Source organism: Elephantulus edwardii, unplaced genomic scaffold (genome assembly GCF_000299155.1).
Source record: "Elephantulus edwardii isolate Elephantulus edwardi_28Jun2011 unplaced genomic scaffold, EleEdw1.0 scaffold00067, whole genome shotgun sequence".
Lineage (NCBI taxonomy): Eukaryota > Metazoa > Chordata > Mammalia > Macroscelidea > Macroscelididae > Elephantulus > Elephantulus edwardii.
The window spans coordinates 15,450,244-15,478,118 of NW_006399817.1; the positions used below are offsets into that span (position 1 = coordinate 15,450,244).

At 37.8% G+C, this 27,875-nt stretch overlaps 1 protein-coding gene across 3 annotated transcripts in view; it reads left to right on the forward strand.

Annotated features, from left to right (window-relative positions):
- The first annotated feature begins 109 nt into the window (after nt 1-109).
- Nucleotides 110-27,875, forward strand: part of PLEKHA5 (pleckstrin homology domain containing, family A member 5) — a 284,442-nt gene continuing 256,676 nt past the window's right edge. For 2 of the 3 annotated variants that reach the window (XM_006888444.1, XM_006888445.1), the window contains exons 1-3: nt 110-245; nt 407-486; nt 2,854-2,911. In XM_006888444.1, coding sequence (XP_006888506.1) covers nt 154-245; nt 407-486; nt 2,854-2,911 — 230 coding nt within the window. In that variant the 5' untranslated portion in view covers nt 110-153. The remainder of the gene's footprint in view (nt 246-406; nt 487-2,853; nt 2,912-27,875) is intronic. The other variant, XM_006888443.1, reaches the window with a different exon arrangement.

Genomic DNA, 27,875 nt, shown 5'->3' on the forward strand with positions numbered 1-27,875 from the left:
GGCTGGTGGGACCCGGGGAAAACCCTGCCGCCGGCCGGGGAGGCGCGCTCCGGCCGCGCTCGCTCCGCGCTCCCTTCGCTCGCTCGCTCCCTCCTCCCTCAGCCAGCCGCGGCGGCAGCAGGAGAAGGCGGCGGCGGCGGCTGGGGATCAGACATGGCGGCGGATCTGAACCTGGAGTGGATCTGCTCCCTGCCCCGATCCTGGACTTATGGGATCACTCGGGGCGGCCGAGTCTTCTTCATCAAGTAAAGAGCCGGGGACAGCGTGGGGGGTCCGGAGGGTGCGAGAGAGGAACGAGGGAGGGAGGCTGGCGAGAGGGGGAAAAGAGTCCGTGCTCCTGCAGCCCCCTAGGCTCGCTCCCGCGCCCCACTCACACTCGGTTCTGCCCCTTGTCTCACCCCTGCAGCGAGGAGGCGAAGAGCACCACCTGGCTGCACCCGGTTACTGGCGAGGCCGTGGTCACTGGACACCGGCGGCAGAGCACAGGTAACGCCGAGACCGCCCGGGCCCGAGCGGAGTTGGGCTCCGCCGAGAGGAGGCGGCAGAGCCGGAGCGGCCCCGGCTCCCGGCAACCTGCCCGAAGCTGCGGTCCCCTGGAGGCGGCGAGGTTGGGCGGAAGCCGGCGGGGGCGGCCACAGGTAGAGGGGCAGCAGGCGATCTGCTGTCCGGAATTCTTTTGAGTCCCTGGACGGCTTTCTCCTCTGCTGTTCATCCCCGGTTGGAGAGGGCGCCCTCTTTCTTCATCTGAGTCTGAACAGCCCCAGCGTGGTTGTCTCCCTTGTCCCTGAGTTTTATTCACTCGCATCCACTCTTGCATGTCCCTGTGACCCCCAAACTCCCATCTCATCCTGGATCAACCTTTGGCAAGTCTTCTGCCCTCTCTGGTGCCCGGGACCTTGCTAGGATAATGTATCCACATCCTCTCCCTCCTGGATGAGCTGCCTCCTACCGCACAGCTTCCTCCTCCTTCTAGGTGGGACTTGTGGGTAGGTGGCTGATAGAGGAGGAGGAGGAGAGGAGTTTGGGGGTGCTGTGATCTTCACTGTGACAGATTAGCTCAGAGAACGCTTAGCGCTTTCCCTCCAGCCGGAGTCGGAGGCGGCGTTTGCAACTGCAGTTGTTGGCGATCTAGATTCAAAGTCTTCCACAGCAGCCCAGAGGTTGCACAGATTGCCAGGAGGCGGTGGGCGTACCAGGGGGGTGTCCTCTGAAAGGCATTTGTACCTTTATTGGAGAGGGTCGCGGGGAAACCGAACTCTGGTGCCTTTCGTAGCCTGTTTGTCAATGTGAGTTGTGCTTGGAAGGGTTGGTCGTAGCTTCAGTGCTGGTCTGGCTTTCTTTTGTCATTCTTTGTTTACATTCGTGAAACTTGTTTGTCTTTGAAATGTACCATGTGTTCTCGTGCTGGCCTGCCTCTGTTTCTGGCTGTTGGAAAAGCTTGACAACAGCTTGAGTTGAAGGTGGTACCGGTTTCAGCAGTGCTTTTAGAGTTGCCCTCTAGCTTTTAACTCTGGGATTCTGTGAATCTCTTAAAGTTGCCAGGATATTGAACCAGCCTGCCTTTTCTATTACTGCTGGAGTTCAGTGCAGTGATTAATGCCTCCAGATTTGTAGAAAGGTGGAGGAGAAAGGGGAATACTGGTGTAGCAAGTGTAAGGAGGTTTCATGTAAAGAGATTTTTAATACACTGTCGTTTTTCTTAACTCTTTAGTGCAGTCTTTGAGTTTAATAAACCTTTTCCGTATTTTACGTACAGATTTTCAACTTTGATCCACTCTTCACCTTTGTAAGTAGTAGTAATAAATTGGTTTCATGAAAGACAGTATGACATTTAAATTATTTGGCTAAATCACCCAACATAATTGCTTTTCTCCTACTTGTTCTATTGTGTGTAATATAAATGTTTCATAACTACCCCCCCCCGAGTTGATAACACTCACATTGAACAAACATTTCCTTTTCTTACATGATTTCACATTTTTTTTCTGCGTCAGTTTAACTTTGTTTTGCGTGAACGCCAAAGGCTTTTTATGTCAAGGAAGTATTAGGATTAAATCCAAGCCCATTAGCCTATTGTCAAGTAACATCCAGCATCACCTGACTCATTCTCAGGTTAATTATTTGAAACTTCACATCTTTCAAAGTCAAGACATGTAAAAACACACAACTCTAAGTATCCAGTGTCAGATTTCTTTTCCCTTAATTGAGCATTTAAGAAGTTTTCCTTTCTAATCAGTGACATTTCCTCGATGGATTTGTTTATGCATCTGAGGAATACTTCTTAAGTATATATTTAAGAAACGGGTAGGTCTTGCCTTTAATGTAGAAGTTATCTTTTTCCCAGTAGTTCATGTGTATTTTACCCAGGATTAAGAGGTTTCTTTTTGTCCTTTTGAATACCAAATCACGATTTCTCTCTACCTTGAATATTAGCAGTTATTATGTCATTTAATTTACAATGTTATTAATACATTCTTATTGACATTAAATCCACAATGCTGTATCTGTTACCCATATTATTACTGGTCCAATAGTAAAAAAATTGATATCTACTTATAATAAATAAATCCAGCTAATCATGAAAGAGAGAGCTCTGGTGGTTTAGCAGAAGGCTAACAGCTGCCAACACAGAGGAACCCAGTTCGAATCCACCGGATAGATGCTCTGGGAGAGAAAGGTGGGCAAATCTCTGCCTGTGTAATTTATTGCCTCTGAAAACCCACTAGAGGGTCAGCTGTGAATTAGCTCCAACTTGCAACTAGCAACTAGCAATCATGAAAAACAGTTGTAAAGGTCAAAACTTAAATTTTGTTTAGTTGTTAAATGAATATTAATTAAAGTATTTTTTTTTAGATTTGCCTACTGGTTGGGAAGAAGCATATACTTTTGAAGGTGCAAGATATTATATAAAGTGAGTTTTTCTATCTTAATTTTCCTTGGTCATTTTAGTGTTAATGATTAACTGTCAGTTGAATAGTCATGTCTAGATGTGATTTTTTTTTTATGATTTCTCACGTGGAACAATTTTTATAGTATGGGAATTTTGAGAGGATAAAATATAAGTTTGATGTTCTTATGTTATTTGTCTAGATACATTAATTTAGAAATAATACCAGTTATGGGGCTTTTGTGTCTGGTCTTGTGTGGTAGAGTATTAAAGTCATTTGCCTTTAGCTGCCTTAAAATTTTAATGGTTGCTTTTGTGTGCACGTAGGAGTAAAAAAATAGCCTCTGAGTTATGCTAATAGTCCTTTTTTACGTTTTAAGTGAATTCTACTGTATTTTGACCAGAGCTCTTACTAAGTAACAAAGTGATGAAAAGCTAAGTGTGGACTAAACAAGAACGAGGTAGAAAATAAAAACAAAATAATGAACTCTAAATATTTAGAAAACATTGATTAGCATATAGCTTGTAATTTTGCCTCAATGTATTTAAGTATTAACTGAGGTAGATTGCTTTGCTGGTATGCTTGTGTGTGAATAAAAGGCTTTCAAGAGAGTTTGCATTGGGAATATGACCAGTCATAACCTTAACAATAATTCTGTAGAGTATTGAACTGGTTTCTGTTCAGAATTAACTTGGTAGTACTTGCAGACGCACACAATGCTTAAGGTCAACATTATGAAAAAGAAATTATATTCCCTAAGGGAAAAGAAAATAGGCTTTATTTTTGTTGGCTTTATTTTTGTTTTAACTCGGAAGCTAAGTTTATTGAAGAGCTTGTTGGGTATATTTTTGCTATTATTGTCTTAAAACCTTTTTCAGGGGTTTAATTTTTAAGAAGTTGAGGCTTGAGAATATTTAAATATAAGATTGATTAAAAATGAGATAGTTTATTTATAATAAGAGATACTTCAGTAATTCTATTTCATCAGACCCAGTAATTTATTTTACTAAGTGGTATTTTTAAGAACGTGCCATGCTTGTGTGGTTCTTTATATTTTGGGAAGGGTAATTTTATAAAATGTCAGGGATTATTTATAGGTAGTAAAAATGTCTGCCTGCAAATGTAGAAAGAAAGTGGTAATAGTTAAAGGTATGATCCTCTTCTGGTTATTTTTTTAGAAAATCTTTGAAGATTGTGTTATGCATTATTATTAGATAACTTTAAAAATAAAGACACGATTGAAAGCTTGAGAGTCACCAGCTGTATTTCTAGTTGTTACTTCGATCCTAAATTAAACTGGGTTTGTATTGCCATGACAAAGGATGCTGCTGCTGCTTTTTAAATGTAGTATTTTTATTTCTGAAGAAAGGCAGTCTTTTCCCATAGAATTTAATTTTATCCAATTTAATTTCAACTCCTGTACATTAAGAATAACTAATATTTTATGTAGAATAGGAATGACACTAGAATTCTCAGTACTAACTAATTTCTGCCAGTGTGTACCTTCTCAGATGAATACCTTTATGACAGTACAAAATATTACTCTCGGGTTGAATATCTGTTTTCATTTAGAACTAAGCATTTAGAAAGATACTTGTTTTACTAAGTATTCTGTATTACTAAGTATTCTGATTAAATTTTCTTTTAAATTGACTTAAACAACTTAGGGCTTAATTTGAGTGCCATTGCTCAGGTGAATTAGGGCAATAATAAAAAGTTGTAGAATGTTTACTAACTCTGGAAACATGGCGATTAATTTTAAACTTGGAGGTTTTATCATGCTTTTTAAATAGGCAGCCAGTAATTATATCAAAACAGTTGCAATAAATAGTTTATATTATAAAAATAATTTGTTCTAAAGTTGATCATATTAAAGAAATACAAACTTCTTTCACATAAACTGACCATTGACAAATACGTGATTCTTGGAATGGTAGGTGAAGAGTTTTACGTTTTTTGTGAATTATGTCAGAAAAGTAGTTTTTCTCAAGATTAGCCAAATCCCTAATGTGAACTATAAGTTCTCAGAACTTTTACTTGTAAAAGTTGTTACTTTTTACTTATCCTTATTATGAGAAAACAGTGATACTTTATCATTCTAATATAGTAGGGGCACTACTTTTATTGTGTACTTTACAATTTATAAAGTGCTAGCACATGTATTATCATGTCTGAATCTCTTTTTAATCATGGAAAGTATTCAAGAGAATTATTAGTTCTATTGTGATACCATGTAATAAAACAACAGTGACATGCCTTTGGAACTTAATGGTCTGCAAAGAAAGCAAGATGAGAAACAGCAGGAACATGAACTATATTTAGAATAGTTAGAGTAGCGAAAAAGATAGGAGTCCAAAGTAGGAAATGATTAGGGTTGGTAGATAAACTTTTTCATTTATCATTTTCTCTTAGATGGACAAGGGTTCTTGGTGAAGTTAATAAGAAAAGGAAGTGATATACTGAGCTGGGTGGTTTTTATTCACATGGGAAGAGGGAAGATGGGACAATAAAGACACTGCCTGGTGACCCTCCTGCTGTTCTTAATTTTGTGTTCCCATGAGACCCCGAGACCCCTGTAGCACACAGGGAAACTCAACTAGAGTTGCTTCTATTTTTTTGTTCCCATATGAAGTACATTTAACTTTCAAATTATTTCTCTTTTTAGCAGATGTTGCTTGTTTAAAATGGCAAATTTTCAGAAGAAGTTTATCTTTGGATAGTAGTTTGGTACTGACAGTTGCGTCTCACAGTTGGGCAATATGGGAGGAATGCCTAGAGAGCTGAGTTGATTGATATCTTAGCTTTGGAGCTTAGTCTTTAAGTCTTTAAATTAGGCTGACCAGGACAGGCAACTTTTGATTCCATTCTATTTCTAAATTTCCTTTAATCTGGTACCGTTGGAATTTACAATATTCTGCAGTAAAGAACTCAAAGTACTAAGAACAGATGATGTGGGAAGTATGGAAAGCTGCTTGGCTTTTTGTATTCTGCATAGCTATTTTATTCTCTCCATTTAATCTTTATATGGACAGCCACATCATCTCCCAGATAAATGTAATAGACATATGCAGTGCTGCAGTCAGATGTGCTTGCTTTCTTACTATTCGCTGCTTTTATGCTTACATTTCCTTGTGGAGTGTTAGTACACACAGTTGTCTTCTCAGCACAACTGCATGGAAATAGATAAGAGTGCTAATGTCAATACAGAATGTGATCAGAGGGAGTTGTACTGAAGAGTTGAATTGGCTAATCAATTTATACTTTATATGGTTTGTGAAATTAGTGCTTAGGTAATAAAATATAAAACATACAGAATGTAATTGACCTTAAATCTCATTATCTCCAAAATGAAAATAGAAGAAAACTAATGCTTACATATGAAAGGTAACTATTTAAAACTTTAATTTTTTTTCTGGGTAATTTTTATAACTTGCAAAGGATATCTTTACATGTTTATATGCTTATTAGAAATCAAGTAATTTAGCCCATCAAGTATAAGATTTGAGACTTAAAAAGCTTTCTGCTTATGCCTTGAAAATGGTGCTTAATGACTCTGTAATGACAGGCCATGACAGCTTGTAATAGATGTGTCTTTGACAGTCCTTTTGTGCCTCAGAGCTTTAATATGGTAAATTCAAAGTGTCAAGTCAGTCTTAAAACAATGTTCTGTGAATAGCATAGTACTTTTGTCCTGATGATTTAAAGGTCACTGTCTGATGTGGAAGGATTGGGGATCAAAAAAATGTTTCTATGGGTTGGTAAAATAGTATGCAAATTGTGTAGGGCTATATTTTCACACTGCTTTTTTTCTTAAAATTTTAAGTTTTGAGCATGAGACTTTTTCTTAGATATGCAAATATAGAACAGTGTTTGATTTTGACTAATGAGGTTTCATTTCAGTATCTGCAATAGCTGGATCTAATGTGTGCTGAGAATTTCAAATTGATCTATACCACTAGGAGAGTTCTGGAATGGAATAACCATTCAAGACTGCAAGTGAAAGGGAAAAAAAGGTTTCTTCAGTGACTGTCATAATTCAGCATATGCATGAAGTGGTTAACTGAAAATGACTGCCCTAGAATGCTGGGATAAATTATGTTCTATTTGACATTTAAAATTGTGCTTGAGTGCAATAATAATAATAATAGTCAAATTTTTACTACTGGTCCCATATAATAAATACTGAGAACAATTTGTGGAGATACTTTCTTTTTACATTCATAACATAAGGGTTTTAGACTGTACAATTCCTTATATATTAAATTCATTAGGCCTAGTGAACTATGGTCTGAACCCTTATGGAGATTTTAACAATGAAAAAAGATGCAATGTATTTGGTAGGTGAATGTAGTATGGGGAATGTGGACTTATTATGTGCTAGACATTTTGGCATAGTGCTAAGCTAATATAATTCTTAGAACAGCTTTATATTGTTATCTTTTTTCTCTTTTTGTTGGCCTTCCCTTCTTCTCTATACCTAAAAATACAAAAGCAGCATAAATGGGCATTTAATATAGGTCTTTTCATAAGTTGGTGGCTTGAGTAGAGGCAGATCATTTTATAGAAACAAGTTCATTGAATGGATTAATAGGACAAACCATAAATATGAGGTTATTTAACTCCCTCAAAACCTGTTTTCTAGTTTTAAATAAACAGGGTCTTGAACTTATTCATGTCTTTACATTTGTTCAGTTCAAAAAAACCCTCAAACTCATTACTGTCTAGTTGGAACCAATTCATAGCTGACCCTCTAATGGGTTTTCAGAAGCCATAAATTGCACAGGAAATTTCAGGGTTGTTCATAGGGCTGCTCCGAGTCGTAGTCAACTAGACAGTAACAACAATATGGATAGATCCATTTTTAATTTATTTTGAGAGTTGGAGTGTGTGTTTAGGAGGGATTAGGCAGGGTGGCTGAGAAGTCGAAAGACAGAGTGGAAAGCCCTTAAGACTGGCTTGGTAGAAATACTCTGTTCTGTTTTCTTCTATCCTAGAGGCTACTGGAAAAGTTTTCTTAGTGTTTGCTAGTCAGTGCTCTCCTCCTGTGACCTTTTTGTGTTTTTTTTTTTAGAACAGATCTGTATAAATTGAGGCTAGTGGTAAAAGTTACATGTATATGTGTATAAGTAAGCCAGTGCTACAAGGTGTGAAAAATGATATAAGTTGTTGGTCATGAGAAGGGTCATGCTGGAAGACAGAGGAGTTGGAAATGGCCTAAAGGGATGAGTGGATATGACTGATAGGATAAATCCATGGGAGTTGAAAAGTGGTTAATATGTGTGGTGATAACTACTCTCTGGGAAAACTCTTAAGCCAAACCCACTGCTATTCAGTCAGTTCCAACTCATAATAAACCCCAATAGGACAGAGTTGATTTGCCCATAGTTCTCAATGATGTAAATCTCTACAGAAGCAGACTGCCCCGTATATCTCCAACAGAGGTGGCTGATGGGTTCAGACAGCTGACCTTTTGGTTAGCAGCTGAATTGTTTAACCGAGATGCTCCTTGCACTTTGCTGATATGTGATACTAATTTCGAAAGCACTGATAATTTGAGGTAAAATGGGAGTATTGTTTTAGGACTAGAAACCATATTGTGCTTTGGCTTCAAATATCAGACTGAGGCTTTTATTTTTTCTAAGTAAACCACTGCAGATGTTTGTTTGTATAGCTTTAAAAGGTTTTTAGGGAGATTTTAATATAGACAGTACTAAATCTGGATTAAAAGGCACCCATTCTGAGTCCATTGCCATAATCTGGGAGTTTATTGCTTGAACCAAATTAGTTCAGTGGGAATGGAAGGAAAGAAGGCTGTTGATCAAAGATATTAAAGAGGAGTTGACAGGCTTTAGAAGTCTTGCAGAGCTAGGAGATTGACAGAGAAAAAGAGGTCAGAAGTGACTCAGAGCTTTTGTATCTTGAGTGGCCATAAGAATGATGGTACCTTTGACTGAAACAGGGAGTAGACTTTGAGCCCTGTGTAGAAATACTGCCGATGGCTTGGTTTTTAAACTGCTTTAGAAGACATAATACTTGAGGTTGGAAAAAAAAAATGTAGGCTTTCCAGAGCACTCTAAGTTTTTAACTCTATTCCTTCCTAAATGAGTAATTACACTCAGCTCTATCCTTTCCCCCTTTTTAAAAAAAGTCATATAGCAGGTACCTGGAAATAAGCACAGAGTGGGTGTCTGAACATTGATGGTACAATGTATGGTTTAAAAACAATGCCATCAGATAAATAGATATGAATGCTTGACTGGACTGCCGCTCTGCTCTGTAAACTTTCATGCAAATCGTAATAAGAAAATGGAAAAAATTTTAAAAAGACCATTTACCTCCATACAGATACACACTGAAAATTTGACATTTATTAAACAAAGAGGAAATAGTTATTGTGTGCTAATTGTATAATCAGATCCTGTGATAAATCTTAGATAATGTAGAGCTGTAAGGCCGCATGATAGACAACTGACCAGACTCTCTTGCCATTAAGACTTTGCCATACTGAACATCCATTTTCATTTAGGAACTTTCACAGTTTACACTTGAACTGAACCAAAGCTATTGTTAGGAGAATGAGAAGATGTTCTTGGATGCTGTCCAGCCAATTCTGACTTATGACCTTATGAACAACAGATCGAAACCTTGCTCTGTCTATGTCATCCTCACAGTCTCCACTGGATTAAGTCCATTGTTGCAGTCACTGTCAGTTCATCTCATTGAGAGTCTTCCTCTCCTTTCTTACCCTTCACTTTTCCAAGCTTGATTTCCTTTTCAGAGTTTTGCTCCTCCTGATAACATGTCTGCAGTATCTGAGATGAAGCTCTCCTATCCTTTGCCTTTAATGAGCACTGTGGCTACATTGTAAATAGTATGGATAAGGTAAATGTAGACCAAATCTTAGAATATGGAAACTGATAGGTCTTATATAAACCTGAGAGAAATAGAAAGTGTTCTTCATAAGATTCAGATGATACAGGATTGATTACTTAGAGGCTTCTGGATTGTTGGCCTGATGAGAACAAAACAACAGTCTCATAATCATTTGTATCTGTCTAGTGTTTGTATAAAATAGATATTCATTAGCAAAACCAAACCAAAAAATCCACTGCTGTTAGGTCGATAACCTTTCATTGCGTTTTCGACACTAATATCTTTATAGATGTATAGTGGGGTCTTCCTCACCTTTCTTCTTAGAAGCAGCTGACATATTTGAACTGCCAATCTTTTGAGTTTAGAGCCTACTGTATTAGAACCCCACTACACCACCAGAGCTGCACTGCAATCCCAAAGGCATGCAGTTTGAGACCACCAGCTGCTCTGTAGGAGAAGGATGGACAATCTGTGTGATTAATTGCCTCTGAAAACCCACCAGAGGGTCAGCTGTGGGTTAGTTCCAACTTGATGGTACACAACACCACCACCACCACCAGAGCTTAGATATTTAGTAGATGTTCCAAATATACTGAAACAGAAAAAACTCAAATATTTAGGAGAGATTATTTAAAAAAAACCCAAAGTTTATTTTGACTCATAGCAGTGGTATATGTATTGGAGTAGAACTGTCCTATGTAGAGTTTTTAATGACTCATATTTTGAAAGTAAATGGCTAGTTACACTTTTCTTTTTTTTTTTTTACACTTTTCTTCCAGGTTGCCTCTGAATGGACTTGAACCTCCAAAATTTTGATAAATAGCTGGCAATGGCATTAACCTTTTGCAATAGTTAGAGATTCCATTTTTTTTTTTGTCCTTCGAACATATTGAAACTTTCTGCAATAGTGGTTTATTTACTCTATATTGTCTAGAGATTCCATTTTAAAAAAAGCCAGTTCCTTTACCCAAATCTGAATATCCCAGAACTTTTATCCTGCTTTTAATCTCTCATTTTAGTCAGAGTTCTTTATGCTGCAAATGTTAGTGGCTCAAATCCCATTGTTATTAGGTGCAGACATGACCTTCTGCCCTATTCTGTACCATCCTCACCATCCCTGATTTACTCCAGCTCATGCTTCAGCTACTGTGTCAGTCTATGTCAGTCTCTCTTTGATGATTCACCACTCTTCCAAGGATGATGTCCTTTTTCAAATCCCATTAGGTTATGCCAAAAGGGGGCTTGATTTTTCACATTTCAGAAGTAATGTAAAGGAATACTTCCGTGTTTTTCTTTGCCCTCCTTCTTTTCTTACAGAAAACTTATTTTTATTACACAAAAATAGGGTTCCTTAAAACTCTGAAAAAACCTTTTGTGCTTTCATCTAAAAGGTAAAGAACCTTCTCTGTTTTGGGAAAAGAAAAAAAAATCTTTGAAAAGGACTTTGCTCATTGCTGGAGCAGATACATGCCAACTAGTCCTTGGTCATTGCTTGTCCTTGTGACTGGAGCCAAGGTACTGTTATTGACTGGTTCTCCAGAAACAATGTGATTAGAGGGAAGACACAGTTCACTTTAGGTAGTTAAGGTGCCAAAAATTTTAAAATATCAGAGGTCTACTGTTTTTCCCTTCTAGACAGTAGAAAAATGGCATCTTAATAATAGATTTGAGGAATAGAACACCATAGATTAACAGATGAGCTGGTGATGACATCAAGGATATCATTCATAAAGAGAACTAAAGGCCATTTACAAAGACAGAGGTGAAAGAAGAAAACCAAAATGAATGTCAGAAGAAGTACCATATGATCAAGAGCCAGTGTAAGTCCTACCTGGAACAAGATTTTTCAGAGAAAGAAACATGTTTGTTTCCTCAGAATACTGATTTGATAGAGGTGGGCAAATAAGAAAATTGGCTATTAAAGCATGAGAAATCAATTTGCTGGCTTACACACTTTCACAAATATAGCTATTGTATATTATAAACAGAAAGTTAATTTTTCATATGTGAACGTTAATGGCTAGAAAAGCCAGAGGGTGGGTGGCTTGTGGAGTTTATCCTTCATTATGACTTTTCCTAGGCATTGTTTGACTTAGATGTAGAGGGGTGAGACTATTCTAATGGAGCATGTTAGGCTATCCACAAGGGGATTGGCTATTTACCATTCCAAAAGGTGATTGGCCAGTCTCAACAGTCTACCTGGGGATTGGCTGGTCTGGCCAATAAAGTTAACAGCTCTAGCCACAGAATTAGATTTTCTCTCACCAATGAAACAGAAAAGACCTCTCCTGCCACCAGAAAGAAGAAAAAAAGCCTCACCACGAGGAAAAGAACAGCCATGGTCAACTACAGACCTGATGTGAGATGGATCTACCTTGGGACTGATACACCATTGAACCAGGGCTAATACTTTGCCTGGGTTTGTTGGACAATAGAGAGTAGGAGGCTATAATTTTTGGAACTGAGAACTTTGTAATACTGACTTAGACCGAGTGAGGGGAAGCAATATGGCAGGACTGAGAACTTTGTAATACTGGCCTAAAGCCATGAGGCTCAAGGTAGAGGTGCCTGCAAGTACATTTCAGGAGCTGTCTTGACTGTGTTCTGCTAGCAACTTGGATTGTAACCTTTTGACTTCCCTAATAAATAAAAACCAGCCAATGGTGATGAAGGAAGATGTTCAGGCTACACTGAAGGCACTGGTTAAAAATATGCTCCATTAATCCATGGGCTACTATTTGGCATGTTTCAAATAACAGATACAGGCCTGGATGTGCTCACCAATCTCTGAGAAAATTTGGAAGATAGCTACCTGGCCAACTAACTGGAGGAGATCCATATTTATTTCCATTCCTAGCAGAATGTGGGAAATTATTGAACAACATCATTAATATCACATGTAAGCAAAATATTGCTAAAGATTATCCAAAAACGACTAGAAAAATACATTTTTGGAGAACTACCAGAAGTTCAGGCAGGGTTTAGAAGAGGCCATGGCACCAGGGATATATCATTGATGATATCAGATGGATCATAGCTGAAAGCAGAAAATACCAGAAGAATATTTTTCTGTGTATTACTGACTATGCAAAGTTATTTGACTGTATTGGTTATAACATTGAGAAGACTGGGAATTTCATACCACTTAATAGTGCTCATTTGATACTTGTACCCAGGCCAAGAGACTCATCTAAAAAAAGCAGGGGAACCCTTTATGGTTTAAAATTGCGAAAAGCATGCAACAGGGTTGTGTTTTCTCTGCATACCTCTTCAATCTATTGAGCAAATCATTTGAGAAGCTGGACTTTATGAAGAAGAATGTGGCATCAGGATTGAAGAAAGTCCTTTCAACAGCCTGCATTATGCAAATGACACAACCTTGCTTGCTGAAAGTGAGGAGGACTTGAATTCTTGCTGAAAAAGCTCAGAGAATATGGTCTTCAATATGGAAGACTTCTCCAAATAAAACATAAATCTTTACCACTGGAGCAATAAGCTATATCATAAACATGCATAAAAGATTGAAACTTGATCTTACTTGGATTTTTGGTACCAGCGGTCAGAAGATCAGGTGATGTTTTTCACTGACAAATTGTGTTGTGAGGAACCTCTCCAAATTACTGAGGAGCAGTGATGTCAGCTTAAGAGCTAAGGTGTGTCTGATATAAACTATGGTCTTTTCAAACACTTGGCTATGCTCCTGAAAGCTAGACTGTGAATAAGGATGGCGGAAGAAAAATTGATGCCTTTGAGTTGTGATAATGGAGAAGAGTCCTGAGTATCCCCTGGATGTTAAAAGAGCAAACTGATGTCTTAGAGAAAATACAGCCAAAATACCCCATGGAAGCAGGAATGGCAGAGCTTTTTCTCACATACTTTGGGCATATTGTTTGGATAGGCTCTTCCTTTGAGAAGGACATCAGGCTTGGAAAGGTAGAAGGTCAGCAAAAGAGATGAAGAGCTTCAACCAGATGAAGTGACACAGTAAGTTCTCCAGTGGACTTGAGCATGTCTGCAATAATGAGTGTTGCACAGGATAGAAACAGGGTTCATTCCTTTGTTCTTAAGAGCATTGAGGCCTCCTTGACTTGAGGGCACCTAACAGTCACAACCACAGTTATCTAATGCTGCTGTTAATAGAGATGACACAAGTGGATGACATTAACAAACAAATTTATTCTGTAATTTAACTTTAAAACTCTCAAACTAATTGACGTAGATTAGGAACGGACTCAAAAGTGCCCCTTCAGTGGGTTTCTGAGACTGTAAATTGCACTGAGAGAAATTGCCCATCTTTTTCCCTCAGCTGCCGGTGAATTTCAAATCACCAGACGGCTACCACCTTTGGGTTAGGAGAGAAACTGTGAAATTTTCCACCAGGTTCCCTAGAAATCCAATTTTTTTTTTTTTAAAAAAAGAAAGAAATCCAAATTCAGAGTGATGGCTCTCAGGGAAGGCCTTTCCTCCCTGTCCATTGTGGCAGAAAGTCTTTGTTTTGTTTTCTATCTTTTGGTCTGACATTCCTTGGACATCTCTAGGTGTTCCTGTCTTCCCTGGTGTCAAAGTGCTTCTTAGCACTGGGACCTGGGTTCACCCCACCCCTTGATAATTATTTATTAACAATACTGAAATCTCTCTCACTTCCTTTTTTTTTTTTTAAATTCCAAGTCTTTGAGGAAGTGTAAGGGTAATAAAGAGTCTGTGAGTTCACGTGATTAACATACAGTTATGCTTACTGAAAGACTGGAGATACAAATCCACTCACAGGCACCTTGGACGAAAAACCTCATGATCACCTTCTGGAAAAAATCAGTCATTGAAAACCGTATTGCACACAATTCTACTCTGATAGAAATTAGTTTGCCATAAATTGGAATAGACTTGGCAGTTACTTTTTTTACTACTAGTTAATGTATAAAATTTAAATACATTGATTTTGAGAGCAGATTCTTTCAATTTCCTTCAAACCCCCACCCCTTCAATTATACAACCCCAGGAATAATACCACCCCCCATCCCTTTGCTTCCAGCCTCCTACACCCACCTTGGATACTTATACTCATTCTACAATAATGATTTTAAACAATGTTTGTTCTTGTGGGACTGAGTTGCTTCACTTAGCATAATGCTGTCTAGTCCCTCCCAAGTTAGATGATAATTTTTAATTTTTAATTGCTCCTGCATGTTGTGTAGTTTTCCATTGGGTGAATGTACAATAATTTTTCAATCCATTTGTTTGTGGTTGGACATTTGGGCTGTTTCCATGTTCTTGCGATGGTGAATAATGCTGCTGTGAACATGTACAAATCTCAGTTTGTCTCAGTTCTCATTTTCTCAGGGTATTTTCCAAGTAGTGGACTAGCTCAGTATGGAATTTCTGTGTTTAACTTTTTGAGGAAGCCCCAAACTGCCTTCCAGAATGGTTGTACCATTTTGTAATTCCACCAACAATGTATAAGAGTCCATTTCTCGCCACATCCTCTCCAACATCTATTACTTGCTACCCTGTTAGTGAGATGGTACCTCATTGTGGTTTTGATTTGCATCTCCTTTATTGCGAGTGATTTGGAGCATTTCTTCATGTGTCTGTTTGCTATTTTAATATCTTCCTCTATGAAAATTCTTTCCATGTCTTTTACCCATTTTGTAATAGGGTTATCAGTCTTTTTCTTGTGGAAGCTCAGGATAATTCTGTAAACATTTTTTATGAGACTCATATCTGATATGGTATTGCCAAATGCTTGTTCCCAGTTGGTAGGTTTTTTTTTTCACCCTGTTGGGAAAAGTTTTTGATATGCACAGAGATTTAATCTTTAGGTCTCATTTATCAATTTTGTCTTCTTCAGATTGTGCATTTCTGGGTGTATTTGGCAGCGTCATACCTTGGACTAACACTTCTAAGCTTGATTCCAGTTTGTCTCTTATGAACTTTATGGTTTTGGGCTTTACTCTTAGCTCTCTGATCTCCCTTGAGTTGATTTTTGTGTATAGTGTGACATGTGAGTCCTGTTTCAGCTTTCTAGTCCAGTTTTGACTGTACCATTTGTTGAGGTGATGGTCATTTCCCCATTTGATAGCTTTGATTTCCTTGTCGAATATCAATTGACCATAGATAAAGATAGCTGGATCTGTTTCTGAGTTCTCAATTCTGTTTCCTTGGTCTGTGTGCCTGCCATTGTACCAGTACTGTGCTGTTTTGGTTATATATACCGCTGTTTTGAGGTCAGAGTGTTATGCCTCCTGCCTAATTTTTGTTTCTCAGAAGTGTTTTGCTTATTTGGAGTCTCTTGCCTCTCTAAATAAATCTGATAATTTCCCTTTCAATCTCCTTGAAAATGGAATTTGCTGTCTGGATTGTCTCCCTCCCTTCTTGTGGTTGTGTACCAAGTCCGAGCTGACTGTCAGTGGATTTTCAGAGGCGGGAAATCTCATGAGAGGAGATGCCCATCTTTCTCCCCTGCAACAGATAGTGTATTTGAACCTTGTACTTTCTGTCTTGGCAGCACAATTCCTTGACTTTCCTTCAGTAGCAAGATAAAAAGTATTACCCGCCACACCCCAGGTAACATCTGATTAGGTCACCTGTGGGATTAAAGGGTGTTGCATCCCACCCTTAATCTTTTTACAGTTACTAGTGGCATCCACTTCCTAAACAGCATGCCTCTGGAAATTGAGAAATGACTATTAAGTTATAGAAAGGCTTCAATTCTTTTGTTCATAGGGTCACTGTGAGTCGTGCTTTGCTCACCTTAATGGAAATCAACAACAAGGTTTATCAGAGCGAACTCTGATAGCTTAGTAGTAAGTAGTTGCACCTAACCACAGGTAGTCAAAGGTTTGAAAATGCCAAGGTTCTCTTTGGGAAAAAGATGGGTAGATGGGTAGTCTCCTCCCATGTGATTTATTGCCATTGAAAACCTGTTGAAGTTTCAGCTATGAATCAGTTTTGACTTGAAGGTGTGTAACTTGACAAAGTCTGTCAGGTGATGTGAAGTCATTACATAGCTTCTCCATTCAATCATTGTTATTGTTGTTAGGTCCCTTTGAGTCAAGTGGGACTCATAGAGACTCTATGAACAACAGATTTGAATCCTGTCCTCTCCTGTGCCATCCTCATTATTTTTAACATATTTCAGCCTTCTTCAGCAGACATTGTTTCAAAGATCTTTCTCTGTTTTGTTCACCTTCTACCTTTCCAAGCATGATGTCCCTTTCTAAGGAATAGCTTATCTCTCCGAACCACTGAAGCTTTGTCACTTTGCCTCCAGGGGATATTCTGGCTTATTCTTTCTCTCTGTCTCTGTCTCTGTCTCTCTTCTTCCCTTCCTCTTTTTTTCTTCATACATGCATACATACATACTCATTCTGGTATACATATATACTTTCTCCAAGATATACCTGTTTGTTCTTTTGGCAGTCTGAGGGATATTCAGTACTCTTCTCTAACAAGTCAGAGACATCATTTATACATACATTTGAAGAGGGAGCATGGTTTAATCCATCACCGCTGTGTAACTACAAACTGAGAAAAAAATTTGATGATATCAGTGATATTAAACAGTTTGCCATCAGTGGAAGGATACTTCAAGCCTTACCTAGGACAGCGAAGAGCAAGTGTTGAATTGAGTAAGTGTTCTGAGGAAGAAACAGTAGAAACCAATCCTAGGCTGAGTACTGTGAACAGGAGAGAGAGGAGCCTAACTTCCATTTAGCACAAATCTCAATAGGCCCTCACAGTAATGAAATCCCTACCTTGTTCCAGTTGTCCTTGTTGTTAAGTGCTGCTGAGTACAACTCATAATGACCCTGTGGACAATGTCCTCTACTGCTTCCCTCTGACACGCATGAGCCCATTGCTGCAGTCACTGTGTCAATCCTTCTTATTAGGGGTTTTCCTCTCTGGCTAATCCTCCATTTTTCCAAGCAGGATGGTTGGCCTCTGAAATGAACTTTGCACCCTCAAAGAATGATTTCCAAACAAAGTAAGTGGAATAATGGTTCCAGTGGCTGCTTGCAGTAAATACTTCAGATGGTTCTATGGGGTATACTGTGTTTTACACAAATAATATGTGCATTAAATAGGTTTTGCAACTCCTTTCTGCAGTAGATTCTTGTGGTTATGAGTGGGCAAATTGTATGCTATAATAACATGTATATATTTTCTCTCTCTTCTAAATGACTCAGATTTTTTTTTTATATAGCTGTTATTTTCTTAGTTTAGGATCGCTGGTGGCACAGAATCTTAAGTGCTGGGCTCCTTACAAAATGTTTGATGAGTCAAACCCATCCAGTGGCCCTGTGTGAAAAAGTGGCCCCAGTGTTCTGGTCTTAGATTGTTGTTCTTAGGTGTTGGAGTGTCAGCTCGGACTCAGTAACACCCTGTACACAGCAGAACCAAACTCAGCCTGATCCTGCGCCATCCTCTCTATTGCTGCTACTTTGTAGCCATTCCGTCTTGTTGAGGAAACACTGTGGGGCAGTTCTGTGCTGTCACGTAAGGACCTGTGAGCGAGAATTGCGAGAATCGACTCAGTGGCATCTAACAGCAGCAGCGTTTCCTTGGATAGGTATCTAAAAAAGGAATCTGCTTCTGTTCCGACAGTTGGCTTAGTCTTTACATTCATGTAATCCTTGTAGCTTTTGCTGAATTTGGATGAAAGTACATATCATACCCATTTTATGAAATATTTATTATAAAGCTATTCAACCTAAATTTTAAACTCAGTACAGCATAACAGTAAAGTGTTAGAAAGTAATAAATAACTTATTGGCCAGTTTTCAAAATACAAAGCAATTATGTAAGAATGCCATTTGTCTTGGGTGCTGTCAAGTCAAGCACAATTCATAGAAACCCTAGGAACAATAGATCTGAACCCTGTCGTATCCTGTGCTATCTCATCATCTCTGACACACTTAAGCCCATTGCTGTGGTCACTTGTTGAGGGTCTTCCTCTTCTTCACCATCCCTCCACCTTTGGAAGAATGATGTCCCTTTTCAAAGAATAGCCTCTCCTAGCAGCATGGTAACTTAATACATTTTTTTTTCTTTGTTGAAATTTATCTCTTGTACCACGACATTTACTTTGAGAATTTATTTTGCAGTCTCAGGCTATAGGCACATTCCAATAATTGTAATAATGACAGTTTTAAGTTAGTAAAGGAATATTACAGAAGTAAACCAATCAAAAGGAAAAAGATATGTTTTGCTTGTGTATGCTCTTTTCTGGTTTTGTACTATTTTTTTTCTCATAACAGAAGTAATGCGTTTTGATTATAGAACATTTGAAAAAGAAAGGAAAAAATAAGAATTATCCAAGAGTTGCTACATAATATTTTGAGATGCATATGTAAAATGAGAGAGAAAGATGGACAATCTCCTCCTGTGCTAATACTGTCTCTGAAAACCCACCAGAGAGCCAGCTATGGGTTGCTTCCAACTCTAAGGTACACAGCAACAACGTATGTAAAATTATATATATGTATGTATGTGTAAGTATTAGGATAATTATTACTAATGCTACAGTGTTGAATCCTGTTTTCATTAAAGTTTTATACCTTTCCTGAACTATTACTATATATATTCAAAAGAAGATTCTTAATAACTGTATGTTCTGGTTTATAAATGGATTACAGTTTAATCATCCCTCTATCTTTAGATGGATACATTATTTCCAACTTTTTTATATCAATGAAATTCCTTATAAACAGTCTTAATTGCATGTCTGTTTTTTAAGGTTGGTTTATTGGGAAGTGATAATGACTTTTTTTTAAGGTCTGTCACTTTGACATTTTGTCAAATTGCCCTCTAGAAAATTTGTATCAACTTCTCTTCTCACTTGCTTTATATTAGTGTCCCATTTCCTATATCTACAGTAAATACTCTTGTTTGGATGGATACAATTTAAAGATGACTAATGCAGAGGCTTTGTGGAGCAGGAATGGTATTCCAGTTAACTGCTGATATGTAGCAACCCAAATTAAGTCCAGTGCCGTTGAAGCTGGCTGTTCCAGCTTAATGTGAAAATACTACCAACATTGATGACTTAAATCAACACTGACTGATAATTTCTCATATTTCTATGCATTTACAGGGCTCAGCCGGACAATTCTTTTGTGTAGCATGGTATAATTGGGATTCCTCATGTAGCTGCATTCACTGAAAGTGTGATTGGGGCTTACATGCATGAAGTGGCCTTTTATCCTCTGATGTCTTTTTCCTTGCTACCTCTCTTTTAGTAGTCTAACTTGATCTTTGTAATGTGGCAGCTGCCTTCCAGTAAAGAACACTTCAAGAAGATAGACCCAGATATAACCTCTTATGAAACTGCTGCTTGCATCATACTTGTTGACTATAACAAATAATGTGGCCAAGCTTAAAGTAAAGACTACTGCTAGGAGAGCAAACAGATTCGTCCTAGAGAGGGTGAGACTAGGGTGAGGCAAGGATTCTGAAGCTTCCTCTGACATACTTTGGAGATGTTACAAGGTGGGACCAGTCCTTGGAGAAGGACTTCATCCTTGGGAGGGTGGAGGGACAGCACAAGATGGGGAGACCCTCCATGAGATGGATTGATTCAGTGACTGGGGCAATGAGGATAGGTGTATCAGAGACAGTAAGATTGTCCCAAGATAGAGCAGGGTTTAAGGCTGTTGTACATAGGATCACTATGAGTTGCAGATGACTCGATTGCATATAAAAACAACAACAACATGCAAGGTTTTAAATACTGTAAGGTAGTATGAAGCTCTGGTAGCCTGGTGGCAAGAAGCTGCGCTGCAATCCTAGACGCATGCAATTCGACGCCATCAGTTGCTCTTGAGGATGAAGGATGGGCAATCTCCTCCTGTGCGATTAACAGCCTTTGAAAACCCACAATCCATTGTGAAGGAACCCTGTGGTGCAAAGTTAGAGAGCTTACTAATTGACCTGTAAACAGTTCTAATCCACTAGCCACTGTGCAAGAGAAAGATGAAGTCTGCTGCAGTTAAGATTTATAGTCGTAGAAATCTTTTAAGATAGCCCTGATCTGTCTTGTAAGGTTGCCAGAGTAGGAATTGACCAAATGGTAGTGGTTACAGTTCATTGCAGGCCAGTGATATAATTGACTACTACAGGTAGAAAATAAATTTCAACCGTAATTGTAACTCATTGATTAGTAATACCTCTTTGGAGTGTTTGTGTAGAAAAATTCCTAGACCACCTTTAGAGTTAGTAGCTTAGTTTAATAGAAATTAATTTATGTAGTAAAGCCACAAACATAAAAATAAAATTAAAGCATGAGCTTGCATACAGGCTGCAGTATTTTAAAACTGGATACTTGATGAAATGATTTTAAACTTTTGTTCATCTTGACTCTATATTGACTGTTAAAATTGTTCTATAGCAGTGTAAGTTACCAGTAATTGATATTTTATGCTAGATTGCTTTGACAGATTACCGTAATACCCATATTTTACATCAGGACTGTCATTTCCCATTTCTGTATAATAGCCAAGTGAAAAAGCTTTGGCAGCATTCATAGATGAGAACCAATGTACTTATTGCAAGCAGTTCAGAACAGCAGTGCCAGAGATATGTACATGCAGGTATGTAGCACATCACATCACATCACATATACACATATATGAATGTGTTTGTGCGTGGGAGGGGGAAGTTAAGATGCTTGAATAAATTATCAACTTGATTTTTTTATTACTATTACATGATTAGCTACTAAGCTCTCTATATTCTAAGGGAGATAATTCTAAGGAAATGCTGCCGTTTCTCCTGATACAGTAATGTGAAGTCATCTTTTTACTCCCCATACACTGCTCTCTAATAGATGATGAATATCAACAGTTTGATGTGTGTTCTTATATTCTCCTTTCTTTGCTTTACATGCATATATATCCTTTTCTTTTCTTATTTATTGACTGTTTTGTTATCAGAAATTTCTTTGTATACCTGGCATTTGTTGGTTTTGAGAACCACTGAGTAGGAAACATTTCAAAGCTGACCGCCAGGAAGTTTCAGAGGCAGTTAATTGCACAGGAGGAGATTGCCCATCTTTCTCCTGAGGAGCAGCTGGTCGATTTGAACTGCGTGCCTTCGGGATTGCAGCACAGCTTCTTACCACTAGATCACCTGAGCTCCCTAAAAAAAGGTCATCATTAAAATATGAAGTAAGAGTAGCACTGGATATTTATGGTTAAGGTTCTATGTCAGTTTAGCTGGGCTAGGATTGTCACTGATCTTTGCAATTTTGTAATGTCTTTAGGGCTCTTGTGCATAGGGTCGCCATGAATCTCAAGCGACTCGACGGCACATTAACAACAACAATATGGTCATCTTCTAGATTGTGATCTGATATAATTGTCCATTTTTGTCAATATTGATTTTTGCCCAATGACTAAAATTTTGGAACCTAACCATGTCAATAAGTGAGGAAACAGTGTAAATACATGTATTTCTGTATATATTAATAGCAAGGGGACTACGCTATTTGCATAGCTCTTTACTGTTCTTTTTCTGTTTACTTAGTAAATGTCTTCAATCTGTTTTATCTATTACGTCTGTGCTTTTATAAGCCATTTTATCTGTGCTTCTGTTAGTTATGTTATCTGTTTTTCTATTAACTATTTTTAAGGCAGCCATGGTGCTGTTTGGAATCAAGGATAGTCAATCTTCATCTCAAATACTTTGGAGAGACCCAGTCCTTGGAAAACGATATCATGCTTGAAAAGGTAGAGTCAGTGAAGGAGGGAAAGACCCTCACTGAGATAAATTGACATAGTGGCCTCGAATGTGTCAGAGATGATGCAGATGGAAGAGGATAGGGCTGGGTTCAGATCTGTTGTTGATAGGGTCACTCTGAATTGTAGTTAACAATACTTAACAGCAATTAATGATTTAAGGTCTTTTTGTCTTGTGTCAGTTAATGCCTTTAGGGAGGAAAATGTTATAAGTAATATAATTAACTATAAATTAATATAAACTATACATAATAGTTAATGAGTGTTGATGATAGTGTGGTGTATATTTAATAATAGAAATATTGGATTTTTTTTTTTAAAATGTTACTGTCTACTTAAGTCTGTCTTTTGATTTAGGAATAAATGGGCTAAGACATACCTGTTTTGGGTTGTTGGTTTTTTTTGTTTGTTGGGTTTTTTGTGTGTGTGTGAAATATCCAGTCAGTGGCACTAAAGGGAATTTAAAAACATTAGCCATTGCCAAGTGCTGAATGTGAAAGTCAGAGCTTCCTTTTCTGTATTCTCCTGTTTAGTTGGTACTCAACTGAATTATATGGTGAGAATGCTCACAACAATGTGTGTGTATAACATACCCAGTAGTGTCTGAAAAGGCACTTTTGGATGTAGGAGTGGCTGATGTTTGAAAATAGATACTTTCTAGTATTTTTTCTGTAATGAATGACTTTAAATGTAAAGTGTCTGCAAAAAAAGTAGGCGAAGGGAGAAGTAAAATAACTGAATCACTTATCATTAATAAAAAGAAATGAAAAAGTTGAGTATACAGCTTTGTGTGTGTGTGTATATATATATATTTGAAACACATCAAATATACTAATACTTTAGCTTGGCAAAGATTGTAGAAGAAAGGAACTCTTGTGCACTGCTGGCTGGTAGACTATGGTGGTTTTAGTGTAAGCTGGGGCTATGCTGTATACTGTGGGTGAGGAGATCAGTGGAGTCACATTCCTGCTGAACTCTGTCCTCTCTTTCCCATTTAATTCCTACAACAACTCCACAGGGTTAAAGGCAGGGCAGGCCTTACTTAGTTCAAGTTGGTAAATCTTTTATGCTTACTCAGATGAGTGGAAAGAAGAGGTAGTGTGCATACTTACTACATCTACTTTAAAAAACTCGGGTACTTCAACTCTTGAAGAAGGTAGAAGATTGTGTGCAAAAAAGAAGTGAAATTCTTTCGTGAGTTTGGAAGAAAAAATTAGGTATGTTTCTCAAGTAGTTCACATAAGAAATTTCTCTAAGAAACTAAGGACAAAGAAATGAGTGGAGTACTTGTTTTCTTCTTGTGCAGAGACATCTTGGGTCTTATTAAAACACTGACACTGGTGACACTCACTGCACTAAAAATTGGCAGTTTGGGCAAAATCCCACCCCTGTCCATGTTGGCAAGACAGATCATCATGAATGTAACTCCCTCCTGGGAAAGGATCCAAGTTTCACCCGGCTGCTCTACAAAGACATGGTCCTGGTGGTCAGGGATGGTTCAATCTAATCTTAGGTAATTAGTGTGAGAGGAATTGTCAAGAAAGTGGTTGGCAGTGAGGCTCTTGGAGATATGATTAGGTGAAACCTGGATCGTTTTCCTCACAAGTCAAAACTCTGCATATTTCTTTAAGTTAACTGCCCCTGCTCAGAATCTCCTTTTTCCCTTGTGGGTTTATCGGTTCCTGTAATGGCTCACAAAATTAATGGAGACTGTGATCAACATCTATGGAAGCAGCAATCAAGAAATCAGAAGATATGTTGCATTGCACAAATCTGCCATCAAAAGCCTCTCTAAAATGCTAAAGAGCAATGATGTCAGTTTAAAGACTAAGGTGTGCCAGATTCAAGCCACAGTCTTTTCTGTTACTGCATATGCACCTGAAAGTTGGACATTGAATAAAGGTAACAAGCAGAATTGATGCCTTTGAATTGTGGTATTGGAGAAAAGTACTGACTAACTAATAAAACAACAAATAAATCTATTTTGGAGAAAGTGCAACAAGGGTGCTGCAAAGGTGGTAAAATATCATCTTACATACTTCAGGTATGTCGTTAGGAGTGGCCAGGCCTTAGAAAAGGACAGCATATTGGGAAAGATAGAATCAGAGAAAGAGGAGACCCAGCAAAGTGAATTGACATAGTGACTGTAAAAAATAGGCTCAGGCATATCAGCATTTGTGAGGTTGGCACAGGATAGGGTAGTTTCAGATCTATGGTACATAGAGTGATTTTGAGTTGTGGTTGACTTGATGGCACCAAACAACAATAAATGGAAGCAGTAATGAAGGAATCACATAACTGCACTGCACTGCACAGATCTACAAACGACTGCTTAACAGTGTTAAAAAACAGAGATGCTCCTTTGAAGATCAGAGTGCTCCGGACCTAAGCTATGTTATTGTCATTTGCCTTTTATGCATGAGAAAGCTGGATAATAAGTTGGAAGACGGAAGATGAATTGTGACGTTGACTATAAATATTGAATATACTGGACTGCCAGAAAAACAGACACATCAGAATCAAAATCTTTAGATGTGTTAGGGTGGTGCAACATAGTATCAAAATGGATCAATCTCTGAACATGCTTGGTACAGTAAGAGGTCATAAAAAAGAGGAAGGTTCTCAATGAGATGGATTGTCTGATTTTAATACATCATATGAGCTTGCTTTTATTTAGCGTTTGCCTAGTGTAACTGTTTTCTCATTATGTCTTGGATATGCCTATTAAATAACATAGAAACTCACTGCCATTGTGTCAGTACCAACTCATAGCTAACTTTCCAGTAGGTTTTTGGCAAGCTGTAATAGGGTAAGGGAGGATGCTGCCTACCTTTCTCCTGTAGAGCTGCTGGTAGATTTGAACTGCTAGAGAGGTCTTCGGACTATGTCACCAGTGTTGTCATATACTGTCAAGCTGGAGCTGATTCTTAGCTGACCCTCCAGTGAGTTTGCAAGGAAGGAGATTACTCATTTTTCTCCTATGGAGCAGCTTGTGGATTAGGACTGCCTGCCTTTCGGTTGGCAGTGCAACTTCTTACTAATTGGCCACCAGAGCTCTTAAATAGCATGTAGTAAATTTTTATACCATTTTACAAGCCTCATTTTTTTTTTCTGGAATGTTTTCCTTTTTCTTGTGCTTCCTGGTATATATAGGTTTATTTATGCTTTCTTATGTGTTTTCCTCTTTAATGCTTTCATCACCTGCTTGCTTGTATTTTCTGAGAATAATTTTCATAATCTTGTTAGATTATGAAGAACCAGTGTACGAGATAGTAAAATTTTACTAAGGCATATTTTCTTCAATATTTGGCTTAAAAGAACATATACTTCAGTCCTTAAAACAAATCTATTAAGGCATTTTTCAAAGAAATTCCCAATAAAAAGTCTTCATAATTTTGGAAGAAGGAAGTTCTAAGACTACTTCATGTGTAATGGGAGTAGTTAAGTAAATATACTGGTCAAATATTTCATGGTTTTTTGGTTGTAATTAATGGTAGCAAAAGTTTGGGATGATCTTTAAACTTAAAACTGTAAAATGTCTCTGTGTGTGTAAAAATATATTACAAATCTAATAAATCTAATATTTACATTGGCTTTCTTGTGATTTCAAACAAAATGTCATCTTTTAGCAAGACATCAGCCAACACCACATGCGTCTGTGTGAAAGCCCATACCTTGTGGGTAGTGAGAGATGCCAGGCTTTGCCCTGCAGAGACTCATGTGCCACAGCTTTATCTTCTGAGGTTGAATTAGTGTTGGATAAGAGTTAGCAACATCTTTTTTTTCTTTTTTCTCTTTTTTCTGTGTAATTATTGAGCTAAGTTATTAAGGATCGTAATGGATCTGCTGCCTGTCATAGATGCTGGTGGTGGTTGAAGCAGTGTTTTGTTCCTTTGTGCCCAGGATCGCCATGGGTCAAGGGCATGGGTCAAGGGCACATATGAAGGCAGCCAACGGTCACAGTGCAGTATTAGGACATGTGGATTTTGAGCACTTTTCGGAATCACTGGAAACGGTACTTTAAATATAACCTACTTAGAATCAAATGGAGTATGTTTTCTTCTTAAAAAAAATTTCTCTTGAATTTGTTACTTTCCTTTCCCTGAAGATTTCAGGCTTCTTTTCGTAGATGAGAAGATGCTATCAAAAGATAGAATTACATTCTCATAATCCTCAGAGTAAATCACGGACATGGGGAAGAGCTCGCTTCTGTAGAAATGAGCATGACAACACTTCACTGACCTGAATAAATAATGCCCTCTCAAATAACTTTTCTCTTGTTGAAGAGCTTGTTTATCTTCATACACATTTCTGAAAAGATTTTCATACACATTCCTGAATAAATGGTATTTTTCTCTGTACTAGTTTACTTAAACTCAAATGTACAGAGAATTTTTTTAAATTACTAAATGCTACTTTTGTTTGCTTTTTGAGACAAGTTTCCATTTTATAATCTTGTTTGTGAAATTTCTGTGTCTGTTATTATCTCTTAAAGCTCTTATTGCTAGAACATCCTTAGGAGTTTGTTACTTAATTGGTAAAGGAGTCAGAAAGGTCAGATGGAAGCATTGCCTTGCTTTGTTTTTCTTTTTCTTTAGGGAATAGTACAACTTCTGTGAAACAGAAAAGGAAATAATTAGAGTTTTATAGAGAGTAGTGTGGAAAGTTTCTGGTTTCACTTTGGAAGTAAGGAGTTTTTCAGGTAAAAGCTGTGGCATGAATTTCTTTTTCAATTTTGTGTGCAATTTTAAATACACAGAAAAATTAGGAGTTCCATTTAGTGTAAATGTTTCTAAGATCTCAAAATAAAGTAAAAAAAATATATGTAGTTTCTTATCATGACAGCTTATCCTGTTCTGGTTGTATTAATTCATCACTTTAAAGACTTTTTCCTAAAACGAGGATACCTACCACTAAATGCTCTCCACATTTATTGACATGATTAGATTCCAAAGCCCAGTCTATTTTGGGGAAATTGGCATTTGATATGAACAGAAGGTAAGTACATCATTACATAGCTGCCAGATTACCTCTGTACATCACTGCCAAACCACTGAGAATTATGGCTGGGCCAAGTTGACACATAACCTTAACCATCAACAGTCAGCATTACACTGCCCTTATACCTTAGCATTTGTTATTGCCACATGTTACTCCAAAATAATGGGATCGTAGACTTTTTTACAATTGTGGTAATTGAGAAATATTATCAGATAATGATAGTTGATAAGTGAGGACTGGGTATGTAGACTTTTTACTACAGATTTTTCCATACGTATGCATGTTAATGATCCAGGAAGTATTAAAAGAAGATGGAAGGAATATACTGAGTCATTATATAGAAAGGAATTGGCAGATACAGAGGAATTTAAAGAAATAACAT